A 25342-nucleotide genomic window follows, 5' to 3' on the forward strand; every position below is an offset into this window, starting at 1 on the left:
TTGAGTCAGGACTAGGGCCCTGGCCAGAGTAATACAGCTGTCGGGTGACAAGAATGGTCTGGAGGCATTCATAAGTTTGCATGTGTAGGCTGTAGCTGATGTGGTGGCATTTACTTGTTTTGAAAGTGTGATCGAGTCCAAGTAAAATCAAAGGTTTTTCACCTCGTTGGAGACTTTGATGGTGTTACCATCGATGTTAAAGAATTTGAAGGCATCATTTAGTTTGGCAAGCTGGAGTTGTGAACCTATAAGGAGCAACTCGGTCTTGTCGTTTAGGCATAACCCATGATGAGGATAGTTAGGTAGATGGCATTGAGTGTGGTGTTATTAGCATGGTCCCCAATGATAGATATGAGGATTTGGGTGTCATTTGGATAATTTGTGTAGGTGACACCCAAATCGGCAAACCGGTCAAAAAGAGGCTTAGTAAAGATGCTGTATAATGTTGGAGATGCACACGATCCTTGAGGTACTCCACATGAGACCGCGGTAGGTGGTGCTTCAGCCTTAGAGGAAAAGACTCTCATTGTTCTGTCTGTTAGGAATTATTGTATCCATTGAGTGGCGTTGGAGAGAAATGTGCTGCTGGGGAGAAATGTGCTGCTGAGGCTAAGTGTCTGCAGAGGATGTTGTGGTCAACGAGATCTAATGCAGCCAAGAGGTCAAGGAGGAGAAGTAGGGCTAACTTCCCTCTCTCTTTTGTCGTCCATTTGGATTGTAAATCCAGGAGTTCTGTTTCCGTCCCATGTCTCAGGCGGAATCCTGACTGTCGTAACCCGAGGATATTATTGGCTTCACAATATTTCTGTATTTGAAGGTAACCTACCCTGTCTAGAATTTTCAATAGAAAGGGTACTGTTGTTATTGGGCGATAGTTGGTAGGTATGTTTGGGTCGAGGGTGTTCTTTTTTAGTGGGTGTGACACCCGTGTGTTCTTTAAGTCGGTAGGGACGCAATTGTTTTTAAATGAGACATTGATAAGATTTGTGGGAGTAAGATAAGGAGTGAGTGACTGTTGTCGGGCACGGGTCACCTTGGCACCTTGAGGGTTTTCGACTTGAGATGATTTGGAGAACTTCTGAGTTTGTGACCTTTGTAAATTCAAATTCTGGAACTTTGTTGTTGGTTAGGGCGTTTGCGTGATTACTGGAAGGTCCAGTAAGTTTAACTAAGTTTTTTTTCTTTTTGCTTCAATGTTTGACTGAAGTAGTGTGATTTTGTCTTAGAGGGCATTTTGGATGTTCAGACACCAGTTTGCATGCTTGTTGCAGCTTTCCACTGGGGGAACCAGAGATTCTAATTCTGTGGATTGAGAAAAGTTCCTTTTTGTTTTTGAGTTAGCCTTGGTGATTCTTTCATTGTACAGAGTACTTTTTGTTAGGAGGACTTGTTTGTATTCAAGGGCGGCTCTGGCGAATTCTCGTTTATTTGGTTCAATAGGAAATCTTTTCCTATGAGATTAGGCTTTTCTCTTAGCATTTCTTTAATGCTTTCAAGGTAGGAGTGAACCACCCATTTAGGTGGGCTGGTTGTTTAGCTTTGTGTAAGGCAAGAAGAGCTAATTTGCCAATGGCTGCAAGTATAGTTTTGTTGTACTGTTTGGTCATTTTTGTCGGGTCCTAATTACCAGAGTTTTCTCGTACTAAAAAGGCTTGCATCAAGGGTAGGAAGTTGTTAGCAGTGATGTTTCGTTTGTTTTCTTGACGGGGCAGCTGGAACCAGCTGTCGTAGGTTGGTGTGGCTTATCTTGGTATCGATATAATGTTATAAGATGGTGGTCAGACCATGGACACGGAGAGTTCGAGGTAATGGCTGAATTGCAGTTGAGATCCGCAAGCCAGTCAAAAGGATACAGCCTTTCGCATGTGCAGGATTCTGGATACTGTGCGAAAAGCTGAGTGCTGGTCAGGTCTAGTGTTGGCAAGGGATAGGGAGTTTTTGTCTAGTGGGTCATTAAAAACTAGTTGAAGTCATTCAATATAATGGTTTGTGATTTAGGTTTGGCATTGGACGAAGCAATTTGTTACATCATTTTCAAAGGTAAGTACAGGCCCTGGAGTTCTGTAGATGAGGTGGATGTTTAGTGTAGCAGTAGAGGACAGTGACATTTTTACTGAAAGTAGTTCTCCCGATGTAATAGGAGAGATAGTGTTCGTGTTCAAGTTATTTTTTAAATGACGGCTGCACATCTGCCTTTGGCTGAGGGTCTGTCCATCCTACAGCTATTAGTTGTCTGGCATGTCAAGGGCTGGGCCTGCTGCTGCATTGAGCCATGATTCTGTGATGGCTAGGAAATCAAGGTTATGTGTTGTGATGATATCTGCGATATCTAATGCATTGGCTGGTAGGGATCTGGCTTTGATGAGGGCACCTTGAATATTATGGTCTGGTAAGCTAGAGTTGGTGTGGTGGTGTTTTGGTAGTTGTGTACATGAGCGGGCTGTTCTGAGTGTGAGGAGTGAGTTTCTTCTTAGGATGGTGGGGGCATTGGTGATAATGTCTCTCGAGCTTAGTTCTGGAAGCTAACTTGCTGTTTCTAAGTGTCAGTGGACAGGGGCGATTGGCATGGGGTGGTTGCCAAGATTACAGATCATGTTATTATTTGGAGAGTCTTGAGGTAGTGGTTGAGAGATGCAGGGAGGAAGCGAGTTGGCAGGATGGAGCGATAGTCGGAGGGGGTGGGGGAGATTTAGAGGCATGGATATAGATTGTGTTGCTCTGTAGCTGGTCTGCGTCACTGCATGAATGTAGTGTTTAACTAGAGGGGCGGACATATTGGCCAGTTTACTTGACATGCTTCTAGGAGTAGGGGCGCTAATATAGCCTGATGATAGAAATGCTGGGTCAACCGTTGCCTAAGATCTGGTTATATATGGATGCCGCGTTTGTTCAAGGACGTACAATCAGCCAAACCTTTGTTAGTGAGTAGGTAAAACCCACACTATAATGCTATAATCCTAGATGAGATGTGACACAGAAGTGGTAATTTCAGCGCATTTAACAGACACAGGGGGCTAAGAGCATCCTTAGTGTGCGACTGAGATTGGCACAATGTGAACCTAGGCAGTTTTCAGATTACTGGCTAAGGCACACGGGTGGCGATATCTGCGGTCATGTTTAAAATACATAAGAGGCAGTGTAAACCAATTTATTCGAAACATGCAGAATATGTTCTACTCCTGACACTTGTCCTCTTTGTTTTGCAGGAATTATTCCAACTGCCATCATGTCGGCTCTGCGTATCTTGTACCTCGCCACCTCTCGGACCAGTAAGTGTTGACGAACACTGTGAGGCATAGGGATTGCATTTCAATTGTACCTTTTTGTATAACTAACATTTAAAAATTCTGCAGTTTGGGCATGTAATATTACATTTGTTACCATTGTCTTGCAGCTGCTTATAGAGAAGCTGAATTGCAATGCTTCCATGTCATTGGTATTGAGACTATCCAAGTACTTCCACCGACTCCTAACTTACTACCCGCATTCACTGTTTTGTCCATTAAAGTGACATCTTGCTATGCGATGTGCACCAATGCAAAGCTCGACTTTCCTTGCCTTAAAGGAAGACGTACAGGACTCAAAAACCTCCCTTTTCACCACAGATTTGCAGTTCAGTGATTGTGTAGCTATTCTGAAGGTTTATAGTGATTTTTTCGAATGCCATTATCTCGAAAAAATGTCGTCAGTTTTTTTTCCAAATGTTTGTTTGTTTATTTTTTTAATGGGGTGGGGGGGGGGGGTTCTCCCCAGACCCCTGTTTTTTTAACACTTTTTTTTACTTCCAAAACCCCCAAAAAAGTATTACATTCAGGAAAAAAAAATTCAACTAAATGTTTTCGAGATAATTGCATTTCGAAAAAATTACCAGATCCCCATTCTGAATTACACATTGAGTGGAGTGCTTATGCCTTTGTTTCCGGCAATACCTTTTGAATGGTACTCCATTGTGGTTGTTTGATATATGATATGGCATTTATAACGCGCCTATACACAAGTGTTTCAAGGTGCGATGAGGCAAGGGAGGGGGAACAGAGGGAAGACGGACAACAATCCTACTAGGCCAGGTGTCATTCGGATCGTTCAAGTGCATGGGAAGGGGTAAGGGGAAAGTGCAGTGGGGAGGTGCAAAGGGAGGGGACAGTGCAGTACATGGGATAATAGAATAAATGACAATAGTAAAGTACGGTCAGCAGGTGGCAAGTGCAAGGGTAAAGGGTAAGTGCAGGCATCGGGTGTCAAGTGCTGGGGTTGCCAGGAGGGCAGTGCAGGTGTGCGACTGGCGGAGGAGGGGACCTGGCCCCGAGATCAGAGGGTGGCCAGGTAAACCAGTTCAGTTTCAGTGTCAGCTAGGTAATCAGAAGGGGAGAGGAGGAGAAAAAGCAGAAGCAAAGAGAAAGGTTTTGAGGTGCTTCCGGAACCGGAGATGGTTCTCCTCAAGTTTCAGGAGGGCAGGGAGGCTGTTCCAGAAGGAGGCCCCGGCTGAAGAAAGTGATCTTCCACCAACTCTTTGCTTGGAGAAGCGACTGGCCCTGAAGGAGTTGGAGGTGGATGAGCGAAGAGCTCAAGAAGGAAGATATTTAGGAAGAGAGAGTTGAAGGTATTGAGACCCCAGGCCCCAGAAGGCCTTGTGGCCAATGCAGAGGGGTTTGAACTGAATCCTCACAGCCACTGGGAGCCAATGCAGAGATTTCAGTCCTGGCGAGATACGATCCCTGTGCTTGAGGCCAAGGCAGTCTGGTTGTGGATGAGTTGTAGAGGGCAGAGAGTAGAAGCGGGCAGATTTAGAAAGAGGCTGTTGCAGTAGTCCAGCCTAGAGTGAACCAGTGCTCTGGAGACAGTGAGCTTCTGGGGGAAGGAGAGGAAAGGAAGAACACCTCTAAGGAGGTGAAGCTGGTAGTGCAGAGATGTGAGGAGAGAAGGAGAATGTGGAGTCGAAGATGACCCCGAGGTTTTTAGCCTCGCAGGTGGAGCAGGGAGAGGGCCAAGAGAGGCCGGCGATAGAGTGACAGGAAAGGAGGGTGTGGGTGTGCCGATGACGAGACTCACGGTCTTGCTGGCATTAACGCAGAGAGCGTTGGCGGCACACCTCTCCTGGATGGCGGACAGTCAGAGATGAGAGAGTGAGAAGAGGAGGCTGATGGTAGCTTGAAAATGAGCTGAGTGTCATCCGCATAGCACTGGGAGTTGGGGCAGAGTGTGACAATGCGGTGGGAAAGAAATGCCAGGTATTGGCTGAATAGCCAGGGAGAGAGGTTGGACCCCTGGGGAACACCACAGGTAGAGGTAGAGATGGAGATGGAGGACCCAAGTTGAACCTGGGAGGGTCGATCGGAGAGAAAAGAAGTCAGCCATGGTGGGGCCAGACCGGTGATCCCCCCCCCCCCAGGTTATCACAGAGACGGTTGAGCAGGATGGCATGGTTGACTGTCAAAGACAGAAGAGAGATGAAGTAAAATGAGAACACAGGGGGTGTTGGAATCAAGGTTAGAGAGCAGGTCTTCACGGATGTTCAGGAGAGCAGTTTCCATGCTTCTGGCAGCTCTGAAGCCAGACTGATGGTCATGGAGACAACCAACAGATTCAGTGTGAAGATTGAGCTGGGAGATGGTCAGCTCTTCCAGGAGTTTGCCCAGGAGAGGAGTGATGGAGATTGGGCGATAGTTAGCCAGGCAGGAAGAGTCGGTAGAGGGTTTCTTAAGAAGAGGGTGCACAAGCAAGTGCTTCAGGGGGAGGGGAAGACACCAGTGGCGAAGGAGTGGTTGCCGAAATCAGCCAGAGCAGGAGCCAGGGACTCAATGTGGTCCTTGATGGTTTTGGAGGAACAGGGGTGAACGTGTTTTGACGAGACTTTCATAGATCGGAATTGTCTAGAAACCTCATCTGGGGAGAACAGGGGAAAGGCAGTGAAGGAGGGGGGAGAGGTGGCCGCAGAAGGGCCAGAGGAAGAGAAGGGAGTAGAGGGAGAAGGGGGAGGGAGAAGTGGGGAGGGGGAGAGAGGACAGGATGGCCTGAGTTTTAGAGCTGAAATGAGAAGCCAGCGCCGTGCCGAGGGCCTTTGAAGGGACGGGAGAGGTAGAGACTGTGGCAGGATTGGCCAGTTGCTTGCAGATTTTAAAGAGTTCAGCCGAGTTGTTGGATGCCACAGAGACACAGGCTTGGATGTGAGTTCTCTTCTTATTGCGAACAGAGAGCCGGTATTGCCTTTGGAGCAGGCGGCAGGCCAGTTTGTCAGAGGATGTACGTGAAGCACACCATTTCCTCTCAGCCACCCTGCACTTGTGTTTATGGGTGACGAGGTCTGAGTCGTACCAGGAGTTGCACTTGGCTTTCGGCTTCAGGCGGATCCTCATGACCGGGGCAAGAACAACGAGGGTGTCTGATACAACAGAGTGGAGAATGGAAAGGGCTGTATGAGGGTGTGAGTCAGACAAAGGGGTAGAGGGGAGAGAGAAAGTGGCGGCAAAAGCCTCAAATGACATGCGCTTCATGGGTCGGATGACCGAGAAGGTGGATGGCGGGGGCTTGGCCTGAGGGGTAGAGAGGGTGAGCTGGGGGGGGGAGGAGAAAGTGATCACTCCAGGAGAGAGGAGTGGTGAGAGAGATAGAAAGGGGGAGGTCTGAGTAGATCAGGGCATCCAGCATATGCCCTGCAGAGTGAGTCGGGCCAGAGGGGAGAATGGAGAGTGAGAGAGTCGCAAAGGTCGCGAAAGAGTCCAGAGGAAGGGCAGGAAGCATCCAAGTGGATGTTGAAGTCTCCAAGAAGGAGGAGTTGAGTGGTCGAGACCAGGAGGGAAGAGGAAGGTCCGACCACTCGGAGAGGAATGGCTCTCCTCTTGTTTTCCCAGTGGGGAGATCTTTGCGTTGGGTATGTTGCCCCTGGGTAAACCCCATCTCTTCATAATGGTGTCTTATGCAGGAGTTCCCTGAATGCCTCCTTGATTACGCCACTCTGAGGTGAGTAAGGGGTATGATCAAGCACTTCAAGGCACTGCAGCATGGTAGGTCCCCACATTATTGTGTCGTTCCTTCCTGCTGCTGAGTCTTGTTGGAATGGGTGGTGTGCCACTAGTTCTACTGCTTAGCTTGGAGGGCCTTGGTATTTCCACACTGTTCCATGGCTGTATCCAGGCTTTGCAGCAGCTCACTCTTCCACATTTCCATGGGGCCACCCCACAACACTGGTCTCCAATCTCCTACCTTGTGCTGAACTGGTATGAGATCTGAGCTACACTGCTTCCCAGTCCATTTGCCTTCCAAGATCCAGCCCTTGTAATAAGGATGAATACTGCCTTGGGGGACTAGAAGAACCATGGTTATCTATCTTTGCTGCTCCCACCCCTATCCCCAGACACTGCTTACTTGCTTGTAGGGCCTTTTTCCGAGTGGTCACTGCTGTAATAAAGAAGTAAGGTAATCCAACACAACAGCAGTGAACCTCTTCATTGAAAGGCCAAGTAGCTTTATCATAAGTATGTACAGGTTTTCAGGTTTCCGGTTACTCTTAGGCTATATACACAGAGAGCACCCACTTATCCATTCCAGCTCACAATCCCATCTAATGCATTCAGAACACTTGCACACCAACTTTCTCAACAGCTGTTAGCCATACACATGCATCAACGTTCCATCAGCATACATAGGACATTCACCCAGTCACTACATCTCTTCCCTGGTAGAATTTATTTTGTATTACAGGTTGTCCTCATTAGATGATCCCTGGTGTACTGATTGCTCGCCAAACTTGCACGGGGCATGTCCATGGAAGGAGGGAAAACGCTATCCTTCTGGGGCTAGGTGGTTGGCTGTGGGGTGCTACTCGGTCACCCCATCAGCAGTGAAGTGAGTAGTCCAGATCACTTATCAAGATATGCGAGTTTACTGGTAGAGCCCTGCGGTCTTCATGACAGGATTCCCAACTGCCAGAGCTGGTGACCTGACACTGTTCCTACTGTAGGATGACAGGGCAGTGATGTCGCACAGACCTAGCTGGAAAGTGCAGAAACAGTAGTAAAAGCGCTAAACGGGTGCAAACTAATAGGTTTAAAGATATACACGTGGCCAAGGGTAATCCCATTACAAAATGCCCACGATTTTTCTTGTGCTAAACCTCCTTCAATTGACTCCTAATAATACAGCAGGTTTGGCAAAGCATGGCTGACTGAGTGGATTACAATTATGTTTTGACACTGCTCTTTTTTGGAAATCTTAATAGTCTGGGTTCATCCTGGTTTTCAAATTTCCATGAGACTTAACTATGTAATACCTAGCTGTGACTTTCGCTCTGTGCTTTTCAGCACTAGACCCATTTTCTATGGTGGTTCTTACAAAATGTTTGTTGGCTGCTTTTTTTAAACTATCCTGCACACTGCTTCCAGGCTCCCTATTGGAGCAAGAAAATTCGACCACATAAGCTCATTCCTCAGAGAATTTCACTGTTCTCTCATGAAGCCAGGGTCAATAAGTTAATCACCCATATCGTCTTGAAAATACTTCAAATCTGAATGAAAACATCCTATCTGTCCAGCCTACTAGCCATCCAGGGACATTCAAGAGATATTGAAAGCTGAAGCTCCTTATGCCTTGGAATACTGACACGTAGAATGCACTTGGTTCCGAAACTGACCTTTTGTAACTTCTTCCCCTTTTTTTTTGATCCAATCATCCTTTCATGTCCTTTTGTAACACTAATGATACCTCTAGCTTCCAGATCGAATGGCGTTACTTTTTGCATGCAAGGGCTCTGAATTTGCTTGTACTGAGGCTCATATCAACTCCTCTATTGTTTGGTACCTCCTCAGTCCTAGTCCCTTCTTTGTCGTACCCCTATCACTCGCCCCCCACTCTTTTGTGCTGCTCCTTACTCAGCGCAAACAAATAATGAAGGATCCGGTTCTTACATCCAGTTTAAAACCTATAAAGCTTTTCGATATTCCTCTGAGTAGAGCATTGCTATATGAAACTCATTGATCAATAAATAAAATTTAAGGCGGGAAATGGCCAAATTGGAGAAACTAGAAATGTGTTACTAGAAGTGGGAAACGGACACAACTTCCTTGATGTATTTAACAGTCGACTAGTAAGCCAAATAATGAGGTTTGATATGGAATGTTTTCTTTAAGGACAACGTTTGTTAATAGCGGGGTGAAGTCGTAGGGAAAGTGGTGACTCGCATGGCAATTTCTGAGCACACGGAGCTTCTGACTTGCAAAATATTTTGAACCCTAAAAAGGTGTCAGCCAACGCAAAAGCACAGGACCATTGAGAATCCCGCAATTCCAACGAAAAGTGGAAGTTTTAGTTAGTCTCTCATGACGACAGTTATAAAAAGAAAGGTAATATGGCCAATTATTGAAAAGCATCGAGCCATAGAGCCACTCTAATAAAGTGATTGAAAGACAAAAGGTGCCAGAGTTGGATACAATGATTTTGTTGTAAAAGGCAAGATTGCTGCACATACAGAGCAGTATTTCAGAAAAAGTGCAGGCATCCTCAAGGCTTTCAGACTCTTGTCATTCCCCCTTTTTGTTTATCCTGCTCTTTTCTCACACAATTGGGCAGAGCGATGTACCAGTACCTTTTATGACAATTCATCTGTACTTCTCTCACCACCGTCTAACACACAGGAATATCTCTCCTATATTCAAGATTCCCCTATAAGCTGCAGCTGTTAAACTTTCAACACAACGTATGCCTTTTTTGTTCCTCCCGCCTCAATTTTTCACCAACTCTGCACTTATTGCACCTGTCTCTATCATTCTTTCACCTTCGCCCAACTCCAATTTCCTTCTCTTTCTTTGGGACTTCTGCTTCACTTCCTATTGCTGTCCTTCTGTTTGTTCTTCGTTCCCTTAATCCTTTTCCCTTTTTCTTCCCCTCTTCCTCTCATCTTCCTCTTACTTTCTTTAAATCATGGTCTTCCTTTCTTATTTCTTCTTTCTGATTTTTCGTCCTCTTCCCTCTTTCCCTCCCTTTCGTCCATACACTCACATTTTTCGTGCTCAACCTCCTTTCATTCGAGGTATACATTTACTTTGCACATTGAACCCGGAGGCATCAAGGCGCTAGTTACAAGTAAAGTAGACAGGAGGTTACATGCATATCAAGGAACTTAAGCAAACGTGGTTGGTTTGTGTTAAGGACAAATTTAGACCAATTGGGAGATGGTATTCAGATGGCTCTGCCGAGCAGCAGGTTGGAGAAGAGTAAGGTGTTAAGGTGTTTCCTGAAGGTCCAGTATGATTGTTCTGATCTCTGGTGCAAAGAAAGAGCTTTCCAGCTCTTGGAAGAGATTACTGTGAAGCTGTCCCCCAGATCTCTTCCTCCTGAATCTAGGGATAGTTAGCTGGTGGGAGTACGTAGAAAGGATAGGTCTGGTGGATTGAGATTTGGAGATTTTTTGCGAGAGATACTTTGGCACTTTGTTCGAAAGACATTTGTGCATGATAGGTAAGGATTTAAAGATGATGGGCTCCCTGATGGGAAGCAAGTGAGCACTTCTTTTTGCTGCTGATATGTGATCGCACTTTGGAGCGTTATTCTGAACAATCTGCAGTTGATTGATATTGCGCGGAGAGGTCCCTGCAAATAAGCCATTGCAGTTGCCCAGTCTCGAGCCTATGAGGGCTCTATCAGTGGTGACACAGCTTTCAGAGGTCAGGAAGAGTCTGCGTGCATTGATTAGTTTAGCGGTGTGGGCTACTGAAAAGGCGATTGCATTTACCTGCCTTGAGACGGTCGGTCAGAGTAGCATCCACGGTCTTGGCATTGCTAGAGACCTGGATGGTGATACCGTCAATGATCATCTGTAGGATGGGCCAAGCTTGTTAAGTGAGGGGTGTGAGCCGACCAGTAGTATTTCTGTCTTTTCATCGTTGAGGCAAAGCAGGTGGGAAACCATCCAAGCCTGGATGGTATGATGGAGTGAAGATTGAGAGAGTCGGTAGCATAGTTTCCAGTCAGTGGGAGCAAGATCTGAATGTTGTCTGCATAGTTAGTGTAGTCAATTCCTTTATCATCAAGCGGGTCGAAAAGTGGTTGTGTGAATTTGTTGTAAAGTGTCGGGGAGACTCACAAACCTTGCGGGACTCGACGTGTAACAAGGGCCGGAGGAACAGCAGCACTGGTTGAAAACACCCTCCTGGTTCTCTCGGAAAGTAAGGATGATATTCAAGAGAGCGCGTCTGGTGAGAAGTGTGCAGCAGAGGACAGGTGTTGACACTGGATTTGATGATCCACAGGGTCAAAGGCTGCGAAAAAGTCTAGCAGCAGGAGGGGGGCTGACTTGCCAGCGTCTTTCATCTCCTCTAGTTGGATCTTCAGGATCTTCAGATCCAGTAGGTTTGATTCAGTGCCATAGCCCGGACAGAAGCTAGACTGGTGCAGGCCCAAGAGTTTGTGGGTTTCCAGGAAGCTCTGGATCTGAAGATAGACTGCAAAGCCTAGGATTTTCAGCAGAATGGGGACAGTGGTCATGGGATGATAGTGGGGATGTTGGGGTCCAAAGTAGTTATTTTTTTTTTTTTTTTTAGTAGTGGAAGGAACCATGCATCCTTGAAGCTGAAGGGTACACAGCAAGAGGTGAACAAGGAGTTTATGGGTGTAGCCAAGAAGGGTGCCAGTGGTTCAGCAAAGTCTGACTGCTGCTGGGCATGTGTCTCTCTGGCAACGGGAAGGTTTGAGGCCTTTGATTTGAGTGACCTCCTGTAAGGGAGGCGTCTGCATCAGAAATTCTGTTTTTTATTTTTTGTGTTGCTAATCTTCTTTTTTTGGAGTGTCAATTCGATGTAATTGGGCATTTTGGATATTAATGTTTCAGGTACTATTGTGTGTGCAGTTAGTGGATGTGGGCACTGGCGAGTCAAGTTTGTGCATGATGGTGAAAAGCTCCCTAGTGCTGGATTTTTTTCGCATTCTCAATCCTAGTGTTTATAGACAGTTTCTTCTTTCCCAAGAAGGATTGCTTTTTGTAGGTGCATTGCTTTCTTGTAGGTGCTGGCTATCAGAGTGAAGCAGGCTTTGTTCTGCTCAGAAGGGTTGAGATTCCACTTGGTTTAGGCCTGACGCTTAAGAATGCGAAGGTTTTCAACTTTGGATGAGAACCAGGAATTATGGTGCAAGACTGCTTTGGCTTTCCTCTGGATAAGAGGAGCCACAATTTTGATGGCGTGAGTGAGTATAGAGTTGTAGCTGTCTACCAGTGTCTGGGTTGTTGACAAGAGTGGGTGCACGAAGACGCTCTTTCTTCGCTTTCTCTCTTCTTCATCGCTTCCTTTTTTCTTGGTATAAAAAAATCTTCAGTTATCGCCCTATCTGGCTTATTTTCCCCCTTTTAGTCTCCGCACCTTGGCCTGGAATTCCCTCCATGGGTTATTCAACACTTAGTAGAGAGGATTGTAGGAATAGGTGAAAGTCAAGGATTTTAACTTCCACACATAGTGGTAATAAACCATGGGTTTATCAAAGCCTCCCTCCCCCCACGCCCAGGGTTTGATATCGGCACTGTCTATAGTTGAGCAGGATCAGGCACAGGTCTTTAGTAGGGCGCTACTAGGATCTGTAATGGTCTGTTTTTTTTTTTTAATGGGGTGGGGTGATTGTTAGGAAAGATTTCATAATTGTATGTAATTTTCCCTCCATATGTACACCCCCAAACATTTTGCTGCTGTTTAGACACCATAGACTGACTTTGACAGAGAAGCACAGCCTTCAGCTGCACTCCTCTGCGCTTTCGCACACTTTTTATGGGGAAACCGACATGCCCTTAAGACAGTCAGTACTGGGAGACTTTGTTTCCCTTAGTCCTTTTCCATGTTGCAACCTTTCTGCAACATGTAACAAGTACATAATGGACCTTCCAGTACAGTGTACTTGGGTCTGTAGTCATTTTCCAAAGGCCCTAGATACTCCCGATGGACTTTTAGTGAGATGCGCAGATGTGTCATTGACAGAGCTGGTGGCAGCTATCTTTTCGCATTATTTTTAACCCTTTCCTGCCATGTTAACCGCGTTTGGCATGAATAGGTGGCCTGGCTCCAAAATGGCCATGCCACGAGGTTCTTTGTCCTGTCCTTTGGCCACCTTGCCCCTTCTCCTTCCCCAGGTCGGTTCAGTCCTTATTTGGACATGCATTTTCCTGTGAAATGCCAAGCTTTCGCAGGCTTCTGCATGCCTCGTGTGTGTGCCTCAAGGATGTGGGCTGGGGTGTCTGTCCCCAATACACATCCTGGGTGCCAGAGAGTCTGGAGTGCTGTGAATGACTGGGACCACCGTGGCCCATGATTGGTCCACGTATGGAGTGTGTGTTTGTGAGCAGATCTCCCATTGGGTCCTCTTTGTTTTGGCGCGAAGGGAACTTTGGGTAAGAGAAGGCTGAACACCCATACCATGTCGATCTCTGGAGTTTTCACTGAACGAAGGATAGGATCCAAGTATCCTGAAACTACGAATCTGAGTCGAGGAACCGCTGTTGACCCACTGGACGGTTTGGCACCCTGAGCCCGCTGTCGTCACGTGGGACCCCTCTGCATCTGGTCGCCCTAGAAGCTCGGCGAAGACGCTTCGACCCATTGGAATAGTGGGACCAACTATTCTCAGCACCTTCACCAAAACCTGCAAGTAAGCTTTCTCGGAAGTGTCCCTGGGCCAACCAGTGGTCTGACCATATTACCCAGTTGATTTGCTCTGTCACCGCCGCCGTTTCGAGAAGGCCCTCGAAACTTGGTATACTGCTAGGTCTGTGTCCACGGCACCCTCACACCGAATTTCGTACACTTGGCATTCCCAGGTCTGAAGTGAGACGAGTGCGCCAGGACCCAAGCATACACGGTTACCGTATTGCCCTGCCGCGGCAACAACCTTTGCAAGTGCGCTGTATTATTGACCCTCTTACCCCTGAAGCCTGCTGCAGTGAAACCAGGTTGCTTCATCCACCTGGAGCGGAGAAATCGCCATTGTCCCGTTTGGGAATCCTCACTGTATCTCAGGAACTGAAAGCCACAGAGACGTCCTTTTTGCCACGTTCAAACCTGCAAGCGAAGCGGACTGAACTGGCGAAGTTTGAGTCAGAGTGCGCCTGGGACCGGTGAGTACTTCCAACACTAACTTATGACCCCTAGCGCCAGGGCCCCTTTTTACGCATGAGTGGCCCGTGAGGGTCCCTCTCCTTTCCACTGCTAGTGCGAACTAGCAACTCCATCCCGCTCTTTGGAACTGCCTTTGCCTTCAAGTGAAGGTCCTCCTTAAATAGTGGGAACTTATTCATCGCCTCATCCACCTTCCTGAGCTGCTAGAGACCCCTGAAGAGACCCTGTTTTGCCCATTGGAACAACCACGTGCACTTGCATTGCATGTACTATTGAGCACAAGGCTCCTCTCTTCTTAGGGCATGGACTGCCTCTTAGTGAGTTGTGTTGCTGATGTGAAAGGGGCCAAAAGACTACACACACTGCCTATTTCCTTCCCATCTAGGTTGTCAACAATATTTTGTGCATTTAACCCTTTAGCCCCCAATGGTCTTCTATATACATTGTATTGATGATGTTGTGTTGAGTTACCTAGTATTGCTGTTATGTGCTATGGTTTGAGTTACAAAGGCCTTGTAATGTGTAAGTGTCCTTGCTCTCTGTGCTCATTGAGGTCTTTCCGTCAACCTCACCCCTCCTGAGACTTAGTCATGACCGCCTACCATAGCTACCTTGATTGGTTTGGCTTGTCCAGAAGTTACCCTGTTCCAAGAAACTAGGCTGGCCTTCTGAACCTCTGCCCGCCAGGTCAGAGTTCAGAAATCCATCTTAACAGTGATGGGAGATTAAAAGACTAACGCTGATCAGCCTTTCAAGCTGTGGAAAAACAGATTCACCATGTGTTGCATTCTTGCAGTTGGAAAACCGGGACTTCCCTTTTCAACGTCTATATGCACTCTAGTAAATTGCCTTCAATCCATGGTTTCTGGCTTTCAAATTTATGCTGACGTGACACTGATTGTATGGTTTCTCTAGCGACAGCTCTTGGCAGTTGGATCCAATTTCTCCCACCCTCATTCAAATCCTGCCCTTCATGTTGGACAATATGCTTGCCTTACACATCGTCATAACAGAATTGTTGATCTTCGTCTCTATGGGGGACCTCTTTTCAACCTCTGTTCCAGAACTTCCAATCGTTTTCTGTTGGATAATGACATATTTTCATCTAACAAAGCCAAAGACGAGTTGCCCCTCTTGAATTTTCTGTCATGGGATGACATTGATATGCGATTTTAAAATCTTCAGACCTGATCTTCTGTGAAAGTAGGTAATTGGTGTAAAGGTTCAGTTATGTAAGCTTTAGTAAGGAAGAGTCTTGGTGTTGCAGAAATTCAAAATCCGACGGATACTTCAGATGCTAAATTTAGTGCTCTTTGTCCTCGAGTGTCCTTGATTCTGTTCAACTTGACATCAGCCTCTCTGGGCTAAATCGACAAAACTAGTTAGGTTTTTGATTCTCATCTGGATGTGGTCCTTTCCTGATGCTGCACTACCCCAATGTTAAGAATAGGGCTAGATCATTTAGGTAGGTACTTGTAACACAAGCTGCTACATTTGGTAATTATTTGGACCTAGAAAAGTCAGTTACAAGTGTCGTAGCTGTCTACAGTTCTTCCATCGCAGTTTGAGGCCACTGTCCACTGCAATTGAGCAGGACAACAGGAGGCCAGCTGGAGGAGTTGCTGAACTATATGAAAGGTTCTTTGTTGAAGCTTTGGTGAATGCAACTGTGCTGTTTTCTGTCGTAGGACAGGTGGTATACTTCTGGTACCAGATAGGTGCAGTTTGGGCTCAGCGGCCAACGTGGACTACTCGGTCGCAAGGAAACTTGTAGAGTTCTTCTCAGTTCTGTAAACTTAGGCATTTGGATCCCTGTTGCAGGTGCTCGTGGTTTCCAGTGCTTCCTCCACTGTGTTCGATCCACAAGAGGATGAGCAGCAAGGCTTCTCTGGGAGCAGGACGTCCCTGAGGCTTCGAACCAAGCTGTGCCTGCCGAGTTAGTGGAAAGAACACTGGTCCACTGGTTCCCCCTGGTGTTTTGAGAAGTCTAGTATCTGCTACAATGGAAGAGCATCTCATTAGACTGGTTTTTGCAAGTTGCTGTTTCAATGCTTAGTTGGGGAGTTTTTCTAAAATTCAACTGTTAGGTCTGTAAGGCTCTCTACTTGGTAATACATAGATCCAACTTCTAGTGTAGGTATGTACCACTCAAGGTGATGGTAGCAATGGCAGAGCAGCCAGGCTTATCTTATGAGGGAGAGAGGGATTTAGGAAGGTGCAAAGAACATGTGGCATAAACACGGTCCAAGAAAACACTTCTACGCTCTAAGAATTATGTAAAAATAAAGGTTTATTTTGTGTTATTTAAATTATATGTATAATCTCACACATACGCAGGCAAAGAGAATTCTTCAGAAAGCCATGTACTATCATAAACAATAAACGCAGTATAAAAATCCATACAATAAATCTGATAAGTTAACCACAGTATAAAAGACTTTTAGAATATCAGTATGCAATTCAAGCGAAGTAAAACCACTTTGTAGTAAACTTTGGAACTTATTCTGTTTCAGGAATAATGCAGTTGCACTACCAACATTAGCAGGTAAGTACTTTGCAACACTTGGCTCCTCCACAGAGGCTTTAAGAGTCCTTCCATAATCTAGACAGAAGTGTTTTCAGAGGCAGACTGGGACACTGGTGGTCCAGTAGGCAGACCAGGATAAGGCACAAACTGTAGGAAAGGCAGAGTTTGAGAGGATTTCTCATGTAACAAGTTAGTACAACGCTTAGGAGTTTGTAAAAGGGTTCAGGGACTTCACGCATACAGGTTTGTCCAGGCCTAACGCTGGTGCACATTCAGGGAGCCTTCTACAAACTCCTAAATGTATGAATCGCCTCCATAGCCACACAGGAGCCGCAGAATGACTCTAGGTAAGTATTACCTTGAGACTCGCAGTACCTCAGCAGTGAAGATGATGATGCAGGCGGACACCCTCACGATGCAGCAGCTACAGGAGCCGGTCACCGTATTCTTGGTCTTCAGATGAAAGAAAGGACAATGGAAGGAATTTTGCAGCAGCAGTCAAGTGGAAGAGCTCCCAGCAAAGAATGCTTCGCTGCTTCTCGCAGCTCTGTGCTTTTGGTGCCCTTTCCAAGACACCAGATGAATAATGGTTGTCGTCTGAACGATTTGTTTTGCTTTCTTGGTTCAGCACTCTGGTGAGGGGACTTCAAGGAGTGGAATTATGCCTTTCGAGGTCCAGAAGGAGTCCACCAAAGTTTCAAGAAGATTCGTTCTTCAGAAGACTACGCACAGCACGCAGGCTCGAGGTCCCAGGCTATTGGCGGTTTGCAGCCCAGGAAGGTCACAGATCTTCGTGGGATGCTCGAAATGAAGGTCATCTTAAGACTGATTGGTCCCACCAATCCAAGGGAAGGAGACGTCCTGTTTGTTTCTCTTCTGTCGCATGGAAGAAAGGCTTAGCACAGCAGGGGTCCCTCAGCAGGCACCTCCGGTCGCTAGAAGTAGCTACAGACATCTCTTCTTCCTCATCAGATTCAGCTCCAGTGGTCGACAGGATTCAAGCCATTTGTCCAGGAACCCAGCCAATCCGCACTCATGCTATGACAGCCAACCTCCCAGTTGGAACTGGTACCAGGCAGGCCTGCCGGAAGACCAAACTGCAGAGTTTGGACTCCTCCCTTGTTTCCTGTCCTCACACTCTGGAGCCTTGACGTGCTACACAAAGAATTCCAGCCAAAGATAAACATTCAAATCAGTACCTCCCCAATCCAGCATGGCAGAAAAAGGACAAGCACACAAATGTCGAAAAAAGAAAAGTCACCATTTTGGGTCAATGGTGCCCCTTCTATGCATTACCGTGGCAGTGAACACAGCATGCAAGTAAAAATTATGAAAGTCTGTAGAATACGTCCACTTCCACCAACCATTCAGAAATGGTACAGGACCAGTGAGAGAGAGGATGGAGTGTAACCCCTCAGCACACAACATGGGGTAGAGTGTGCTGATCTCACAATATAAAATGTAGCGAGGATAAAAAGTATCCCTCTTCCCTTAGGAATTTATGTTCTTACAAAGAGAATAAAATCCAAAGATTCCCTCTGCAAAACTAAATTACAGATCCCTAAAAAGTTGCAGGACAGTATGACTCCAAAAATATAGTATGGAGAGACGCAAAAATGACTCCCAAAGTTAGAGTAAAAGGGGTGAGTGTGTCGGGGGGAGGGGGGGGGGTGGGAGTTTCCACTCATCCAGGAACATAGAACAGAAATCCACAAGTCCAGCAGAAAGTGCTTGAGGTTGCACAAGTGAAGATTGGGCAAAGCGGGCTCTAGAGAGCCTAATCAAAATGAGCATCAGGCCTGTGAGCTCCTGAGCAACCCTGATCATGCGTATCCTGATGAGACTCGAACTGCCGCAATCATAACCTGTGCTTCATGCAGTGCAGAATCGTGAGAGGGGCGGTCATAGAAACTCTGAAGTTACGACGTGCCCTGCCTGTGGAGGAAACAGTGACTGCGCCGCCAACACGTAGTAGGGCCGAGATCCTGCGTTGCTGATCTTGGCGTGGGGAAGCGGGAGACAGCGCTGCTGCAATGAGGGACAGAAGGGATTCTCAGAGCTCAAGCTCACCCCGCGCTACATGGAGTGAGACCTGGGTGAGTGGCGGAGCGGGCATCCCTGGATTGCCGGAGTGACGGACTGCCTGCTGCCAGAACACAGTGGGGGTGTGTAGAGTGCGAATGAGCACTGGAACAGCCCACGTTGGCCGCTGATATCCCCGGAGCGAGAAAGCCTGCTGCCATGCGGTGAAGTCTACCGCAGAGGGTACAGTGTGGAGGAGGCCCCGTACGCACTGCTGTTAACGCAGATCAGCCCATAATCAAAGCAACCTTGTTGAACTCTGCAGCCCGGCTTGTGGCGGGAGGCAGAGCGTGGCGATCCACCCTCTGTCACTCCCCCAGCCCCACCTCAATGCGGTGTTGCAGGGAAAAGTGCACTGAGGAGAGGTGACACTGCCTTGCTGGTGCACAGGGAGTGACGCACCTGATCGGCAGAGGAGGAGCCGAAGCATTAAGCCCTGGAGAATCAGGCCTGCAGGGTCTCAACGTGTGCTGGAGCTCCACTGGGAGGAGCTGCTCAGACTAGGGGAGTAATATTGGGTATGCCTGGAAGATCCAGGGGGTAAGACCTTGCTGCTCCATGGATGGGTGATGGTCATCACACTGGGACCTGTGCTGGAGAGGGGATAAGTGCGCTGTTGTCTGGAGACTGGGTTATCATTGCGACCCCTAGGCGAGGGACAGTGCTGAAAACTCAAAGCACGAGTGTGGTAGTGCCTGGACCGTTGATCGCACTCACCCACCCCTCGCCCGCCCTTTTTAAGCAGAGAAGTGGCCGGAGGGCTGGATACACTCCCAAGATATACTGTGCCCTGGTCTCGGGAAGCTAACCTACAGAGCATTGTGACACAGGGCTGCCCCAGCTCCTTTGAGTCTCTGAGAGACGGTAGGGCGGTGGGCAGAGAAACTTGAGGAACAGTGGAGAGGAGTGGGTCACTCGTACCCTCGCTTAGTGTGGGGTCTCCAGCGTGCACAGGTGACATACAGTCGGAGCAGAGGGGGCACTGCTGCAGGAAGGTGGCGCCATGTCGATATCACAGAAGGGGGGCAAATGGAAATCTGAGTTGCAATTTCAGACCTCAACCATGGCCAATCAGCCAGTATTGGTGGTGGATTCTCCGAGTGGCGCCTCTCAATCCTCCTTCCTGGACCCTGGTGGTGCGCTCTGTGACATGGATGATGCTCAGTCAGAACAAGCATTCAGTCGCTAGATTGGCTGGGGGGTTGGGAGGGGGTGAAATGGGTAAATGGACACCCTGATGTGCAAGGTGGACCACTGAGAACGCTTACATAAGGTCGAGGGCCGGGTGTCTACAATCGAAGATGAATCCAACTCCGCTACGAGAGAACTGGTCCTGGTCAGGAGGCCGTTTAAGGAACTGGGGGACAAGCAGGACGACCTCCAATCCCAGTCCCAACGAAACAACCTGAAAATTATAGGGGTGCCTGAGGCAGCGGACCAGTGTAATATGGAGTCAATGGTGGAGGATCTCCTACAGGAAACACTTGGAGGTGAACATTTCTTGGCAGCACACCACATCCTCAGTGCAAAGAGACCAGCGCGGGGGGCACCAGCCAGGCCGATAATTGCTCGACTACTGAACTATCAGGATAGAGATCTAACCCTACGGAAGGCCAGAGAAAAAGGATCCCAGACATATCTGGTGCATCTGTCCAGTTTTTCCCTGACTTTTCCGATTAAAGTGCAAACCTCTAGGAAGACTCAACGATTTCAAGAAAAAACTAGTGGAGAGAGGCATGAACTATGCTATGCTATTCCACGCCAAACTTGGAGTGAACATGATGGTTGAGTACTATTCTTTCATACTCCGGAGGAAGCTAATGCATTTCTGCAATCGCTACTCGGTGCCACGCCGCAGAGGAAATAATGAACAAGGGGGAAACTCCCCATAAAGTAAGAAGCACGGGCTGTTTGTGGTTATTGGCGGAAATTACTCTTTACGAACATGGCAGACGAGTCTACAAATGTAGATAGGGGTTGCCTGTGCGACTGGGTCCTGGTGAGCCCTCATGCGTGAGCAGATGTTTGTTAGAGGGGTGATGGGGGGACAACTGGCAGGTTGGCGGTTGGGGGTGGTTTGGAAGTTAGAAGAAGACAGTGGTTCCAGGGGTCGCTCTAACTCATTGGCCAATGGGGTGGTGCAGTGTCAGACCACAATTCTGGAAAACATCGGAAATTTTGGGATGTTGTTACGGCAGAATGGCTAAGACACTTAAAAGTATGACCTGGAATGTCGTGGGTTTGAACTGTCCATCTAAATGCTGCAAGGTAATGCTGTATATGCAACGTCACCAAGTGGACATATCGTTTCTCCAGGAGACCCACCTGACCCTTGCGGTAGAAGCAAAGTTTGGGCAGGGCTTGGGGGGGGGGGTTCTCACGGCCAGGGGCGGGCTGGCCTATCTGCCATTCTGCCACTGGCCGAATCAAAATGGACTTTAGGTGGCCCTGTGGCCGATTTTTATAAGCCGATCTGGGGCAGGTTTTATGAGCCACATTAATATCCATGGAGCTGGGCTGGATTTTTGTAACACAAGTCGTACTTGTTACATTGCCGCACACAGCCTGTTGCCAGCTCTCAGCACAGCAACAAACGGATGTATTTATGATTAGAATGCACACACTGTCAGTCGGAGAACATCATCAAAGAAAAGTAACGCTTAGTAAGTGTTAACTTTGCTTTGATGATGCACCAATAGCATGAGTCGTGGGGCTGCCATTGCCCCAGCTATCCACTGGCTTGGCGCCAGGCAGGCAGCTTCACATTCTCTTCAAGAACACCAACAATTCCTGTTGTGTGTGTTTGTGTGTGGGCTCTACATCAAGTTTGCTTTTGCCTGCTGTGGGTGAGGAGCAGGGCAGGGCTGACCCGGGGATGACTCTTGAGTCTCGCCCTCTCAGGGCAGGGTCATGGGGTCTGTTAATATGTAGCAGGCTGGCAGTGGCAGCCAATCATTCTCCAGATGCATGGGCCGTCGTGTGCATTGGTGTGTTGCTTGGTGCCACACCCAGCACAATTCGCAGATATTCGAAAGGAAGTGTTGATGACAGAGGAGGGAGCAGGCTTCAAGCAAAGCACGCCCGACAACAATGAGGGGCCTATTTGAGCTGCCTGGCACAGCCGTAAACTGCAATGAAGAGTCTCTGGAGACAGAATTTGTGTGCATGGTTTACACACAGTAAGTAATAAAAACATGAACCTGAATAGGCCAGCCGGGGTCGGGAGTCAGAGAAGAGGCAGTCACTCTGAACGAGAACAGTGAAGTGAAGTGTTTGTTACTATCTCTGTTAGTCGAGAAAAGACCAGAGCATTGCCACTCAGTTAGTGTGTTTCACGGCCATGCATTCATCGTGTCAGCATGACTAGCAACACATTAACTCAAACCACAGGGGGATGTTTCAGCACAGACAAAAACAAATATGAAAAATAAAAATGACATTTCCAATTCGACTAAATGAGTATCTTTTGAATGAAGATCAGATTTTCTCAAACACGTGTTGCATGCAGCAGCTTCCCTCCCATCCATCGCATATGGTGGGGGGATAATGATGTGACTTAAACTCAATGCTGTTCCTGGCGCTGTATCCGGAGCTGGTACTGAAGGGAGCTGTGTTGTGATTTGCGTGGATCATTGCTTGCAACACCTGACTCAGTGTGGGCTAGACAGCGGTGGATGGCCGGCCTTTGTAGTAGTCCTAGTCCTTAGAAAAGTGCACAATGGTAGAGGGGAACACTGAAACCTACAATGACCCGTTTGTGTGTACATAAATGTGCGCATGCAGGATTGCCAATTTGAACGAATGCCAGGGGAAGAGCTTCCCTGGACAGACCGGGTGCAGGGAAAGCCGAAACATCCTGTCCTGGTGGCGCATGCAGGCACTAGGTATCCTGTTTAATGTGAAGTTTGTTCAGAAAGTGTATCATTGTGTAGCCTTTCATTCTACTATGAAGCGTCGACCTGCTCCAAATTCCCATTCCCCTTTTACCTTTATCTTCCCTCCACCCTCCATATTCCATAAAGCCTGGCCCCAAGTATTCATTTGAATCTGATTTCTCATAATGTGGGCCCAGGGGGTGTTGGGGACCTGGCTGTACATGTTGCTCGTCTGTGCATAAGGCGTTTATGGTGCAGCTCAGTTGGTTTGTTGGAGGGAGCTCCACTGAGGCTTGTTAGTGGGCACTGGGTTTCTGTTTGCAAGTCTGAGACAGTGTGCGCTTGTCTATCCATTTTAAGATAGCCCGGGCCCTCTCTTCTTTGGGGTGCTACTCAGTGGGAGGGCACCACAAATGGAGGAGGTCCGACTACAGTTTAGGCGAATCAGGTGGGACTGGTTCTGAAGTGGTTATCTGCTGCGGCAAAGTCAGGACAGAGTTACCAAATGTGCAGCCCAATGTAGAAAACATTAATGCTGCTCTGTGATGCTACTCAGCTAAAGAGATTTTTTACGCTGCTGTCAAAGGTGCTACGCTCCTTTCGGTGCTGCTTTGTGCTTTTCACAAAGGCATGTGAATGTGATGGTGTTCTTAGGTGAAAACACTCATTGCTGCCAAGTAGTAAAGGCATTTGATGCTACTCAGTGTGTCAGTGTTAAAAAGGCACAGTGAAGGTGATTAACTGTAAAGGTTTAAATTGGGTGGGCCTGGGAGTGAGTGGCGGCAATACAGTATTTAGGTGGCTCCAGTGTCACAATAAATATGTGCAGGAAGCTCTATTTTTCTACCTGACCTGCCCTGGGTCTGTTATTGCACCTACTGGCTCCTTCATGCAGTGAGATTGTATGTATGTCACTCTTAACAGTTCATGATAGAGACTCTCTGAAAGCTCTCCAAGACTGAAAACAAACTGCATCCAAGCCACGTGTCTCTTTTTAACCCATGAGCGAAAAATCTTGTCTGCTAAAAATGTCTGAAATTCGACATGGTCAAACCGCTACAGGCCAGGACAAAGCTTCATAATTTTAGTTTACAGAAATGTAAATTTTCCTTAAACTGTAGTAAATATTGCTGCATGTATGTGTATTATGTGCATGTCTGTTGACTAGGAATGTCCAATGCACAATGCTTCTTGTAAGAGTTGATTTCTCAAGTTCCAGTGCACAATTATAGGACACAGTCGATTGTACTTCTGCATTAGGTATAAAGTGTGGCAAGCACAAGTGTGCACTATAATTTGGTCCTTTTGTGCTCAGTCCAAACTGTTGGCTTTGGAGCCTAGTGTTTGACCTTGTTTCCAAACTTTGCAGCATATGGCTTTCACGTTCTGTAAGTCCTAGGATTGTAATTCAGAATGTACTATATATCCAGAATATGGGGATTAAGGCAATCAGCAAAACTAATTTAATTTTAAAAACTATTTCCCAGAATGCCTTACACACTGCTTCCTCCTTAACATTGCAGGTCAAGGGTGGGTGAAGTAAAAGAGCATTTGTGCTGGCAGATGGTTGCATTTGCTGATACCTGAGGCGTATGATCATTATTCTCTCTTAAAAGCTCAGTTTTTTTTATGTCGACGTTGGTCACGGTCTCTAGAATCTAAACGCTGGCCCTTATTCCAAACAGCCTGCTTTAATATATATTGGCTGTATGGTTGAATGTACAGATAGTACCTTTTTATTGTGCCTGTGCAATTGCACAGCTGAACCCCAATATACAAAATTATATGAAACTGTTTTCTCCGTGCTTCCCTGTGCATTGGGAGTTTTGTTACAGGCCCCTTAGCAAGGGACCTCTCGGAGGCTGTGTATGCTTCAGATGCAGTGGCTGCATTGAAGACCCTGTCTGAAGTTGCATCAAGGCCTGTTTTCATGAGCATTTTGTGTGCCTGGGAGGGAGCCCGAGGAACATAAGGTTTATTGCACCATGTTTCCTTTGAATACGTGTTTTCTGTTGTAGTGCATGCTTGCTCAGGGTTTTGAACAGAAAACAGGAAGTTGTGGAAAGTGAGAGTTTCTCACTTCACTACAGTGATCTATAGCCAGGTTATCGCTAGTGCCAATTCTGCAGAATGCTGTGTCATACTGGTATGAGCATCACGTGGTGCCCTGAGGACAGGGTTTCCTAATTCTGCAGCCAGCAATCGCACCTCGGTAGTTTAGGTGCATTACCATGATTTAACGAGGGATGGTTCTCACACTGTAGAATTGGGTAGAATTGGGGAGGTGGTAACCGTAGTGTGGCATTGCTTTAGATTGGGGATTGTCTGAGTGGCATGAGGTGTCGTGGCACCATGGTTGTGGTGAATTGTGGCATTGTTAAGTCGTAGCTGAAACTGCATGCTTGCAGACATCACCCTTTCCTGGCACCTTATCCACAGGACTAGATGACACATACAAACATTGTAAATCCTGGCCCCTAATCCCGTGAGAGATCTATACATAGACAGACGCAGATGTGGGGTTCATGCATGCTTCGATTAAATGCTTCTGTCTGAACATGGATTTATCACACTCTCATGCTGTCTCGACTAAGGGCTTGGTGATGCAGCTGCCCTTTGGTATCAGCTGTGATCCAAGAATGCTGCAGAGCCCATCATTGCACTCAACTTGAGAGCACCCTAGCCTGTTGACCCATGCACAATAATTTATCTTTAACTGCTATTTTCCAATATAAAAATGGGGTAGGAATTAGAGAGTGAGGAAGGAAGGAAAT

The 25342-nt window shown here is 47.2% G+C and overlaps 1 protein-coding gene across 2 annotated transcripts in view; it reads left to right on the plus strand.

The window, feature by feature from the left end:
- NDUFS8 (NADH:ubiquinone oxidoreductase core subunit S8) overlaps window positions 1-25342 on the plus strand; it is a 99306-nt gene that overhangs the window by 10898 nt on the left and 63066 nt on the right. For both annotated transcript variants that reach the window (XM_069628933.1, XM_069628934.1), the window contains exon 2: window positions 3207-3269. In XM_069628933.1, coding sequence (XP_069485034.1) covers window positions 3227-3269 — 43 coding nt within the window. In that variant the 5' untranslated portion in view covers window positions 3207-3226. The remainder of the gene's footprint in view (window positions 1-3206; window positions 3270-25342) is intronic.

The sequence above is a fragment of the Ambystoma mexicanum genome, chromosome 12, assembly GCF_040938575.1.
Source record: "Ambystoma mexicanum isolate Mex_15411 chromosome 12, UKY_AmexF1_1, whole genome shotgun sequence".
Taxonomy (NCBI): Eukaryota; Metazoa; Chordata; class Amphibia; order Caudata; family Ambystomatidae; genus Ambystoma; species Ambystoma mexicanum.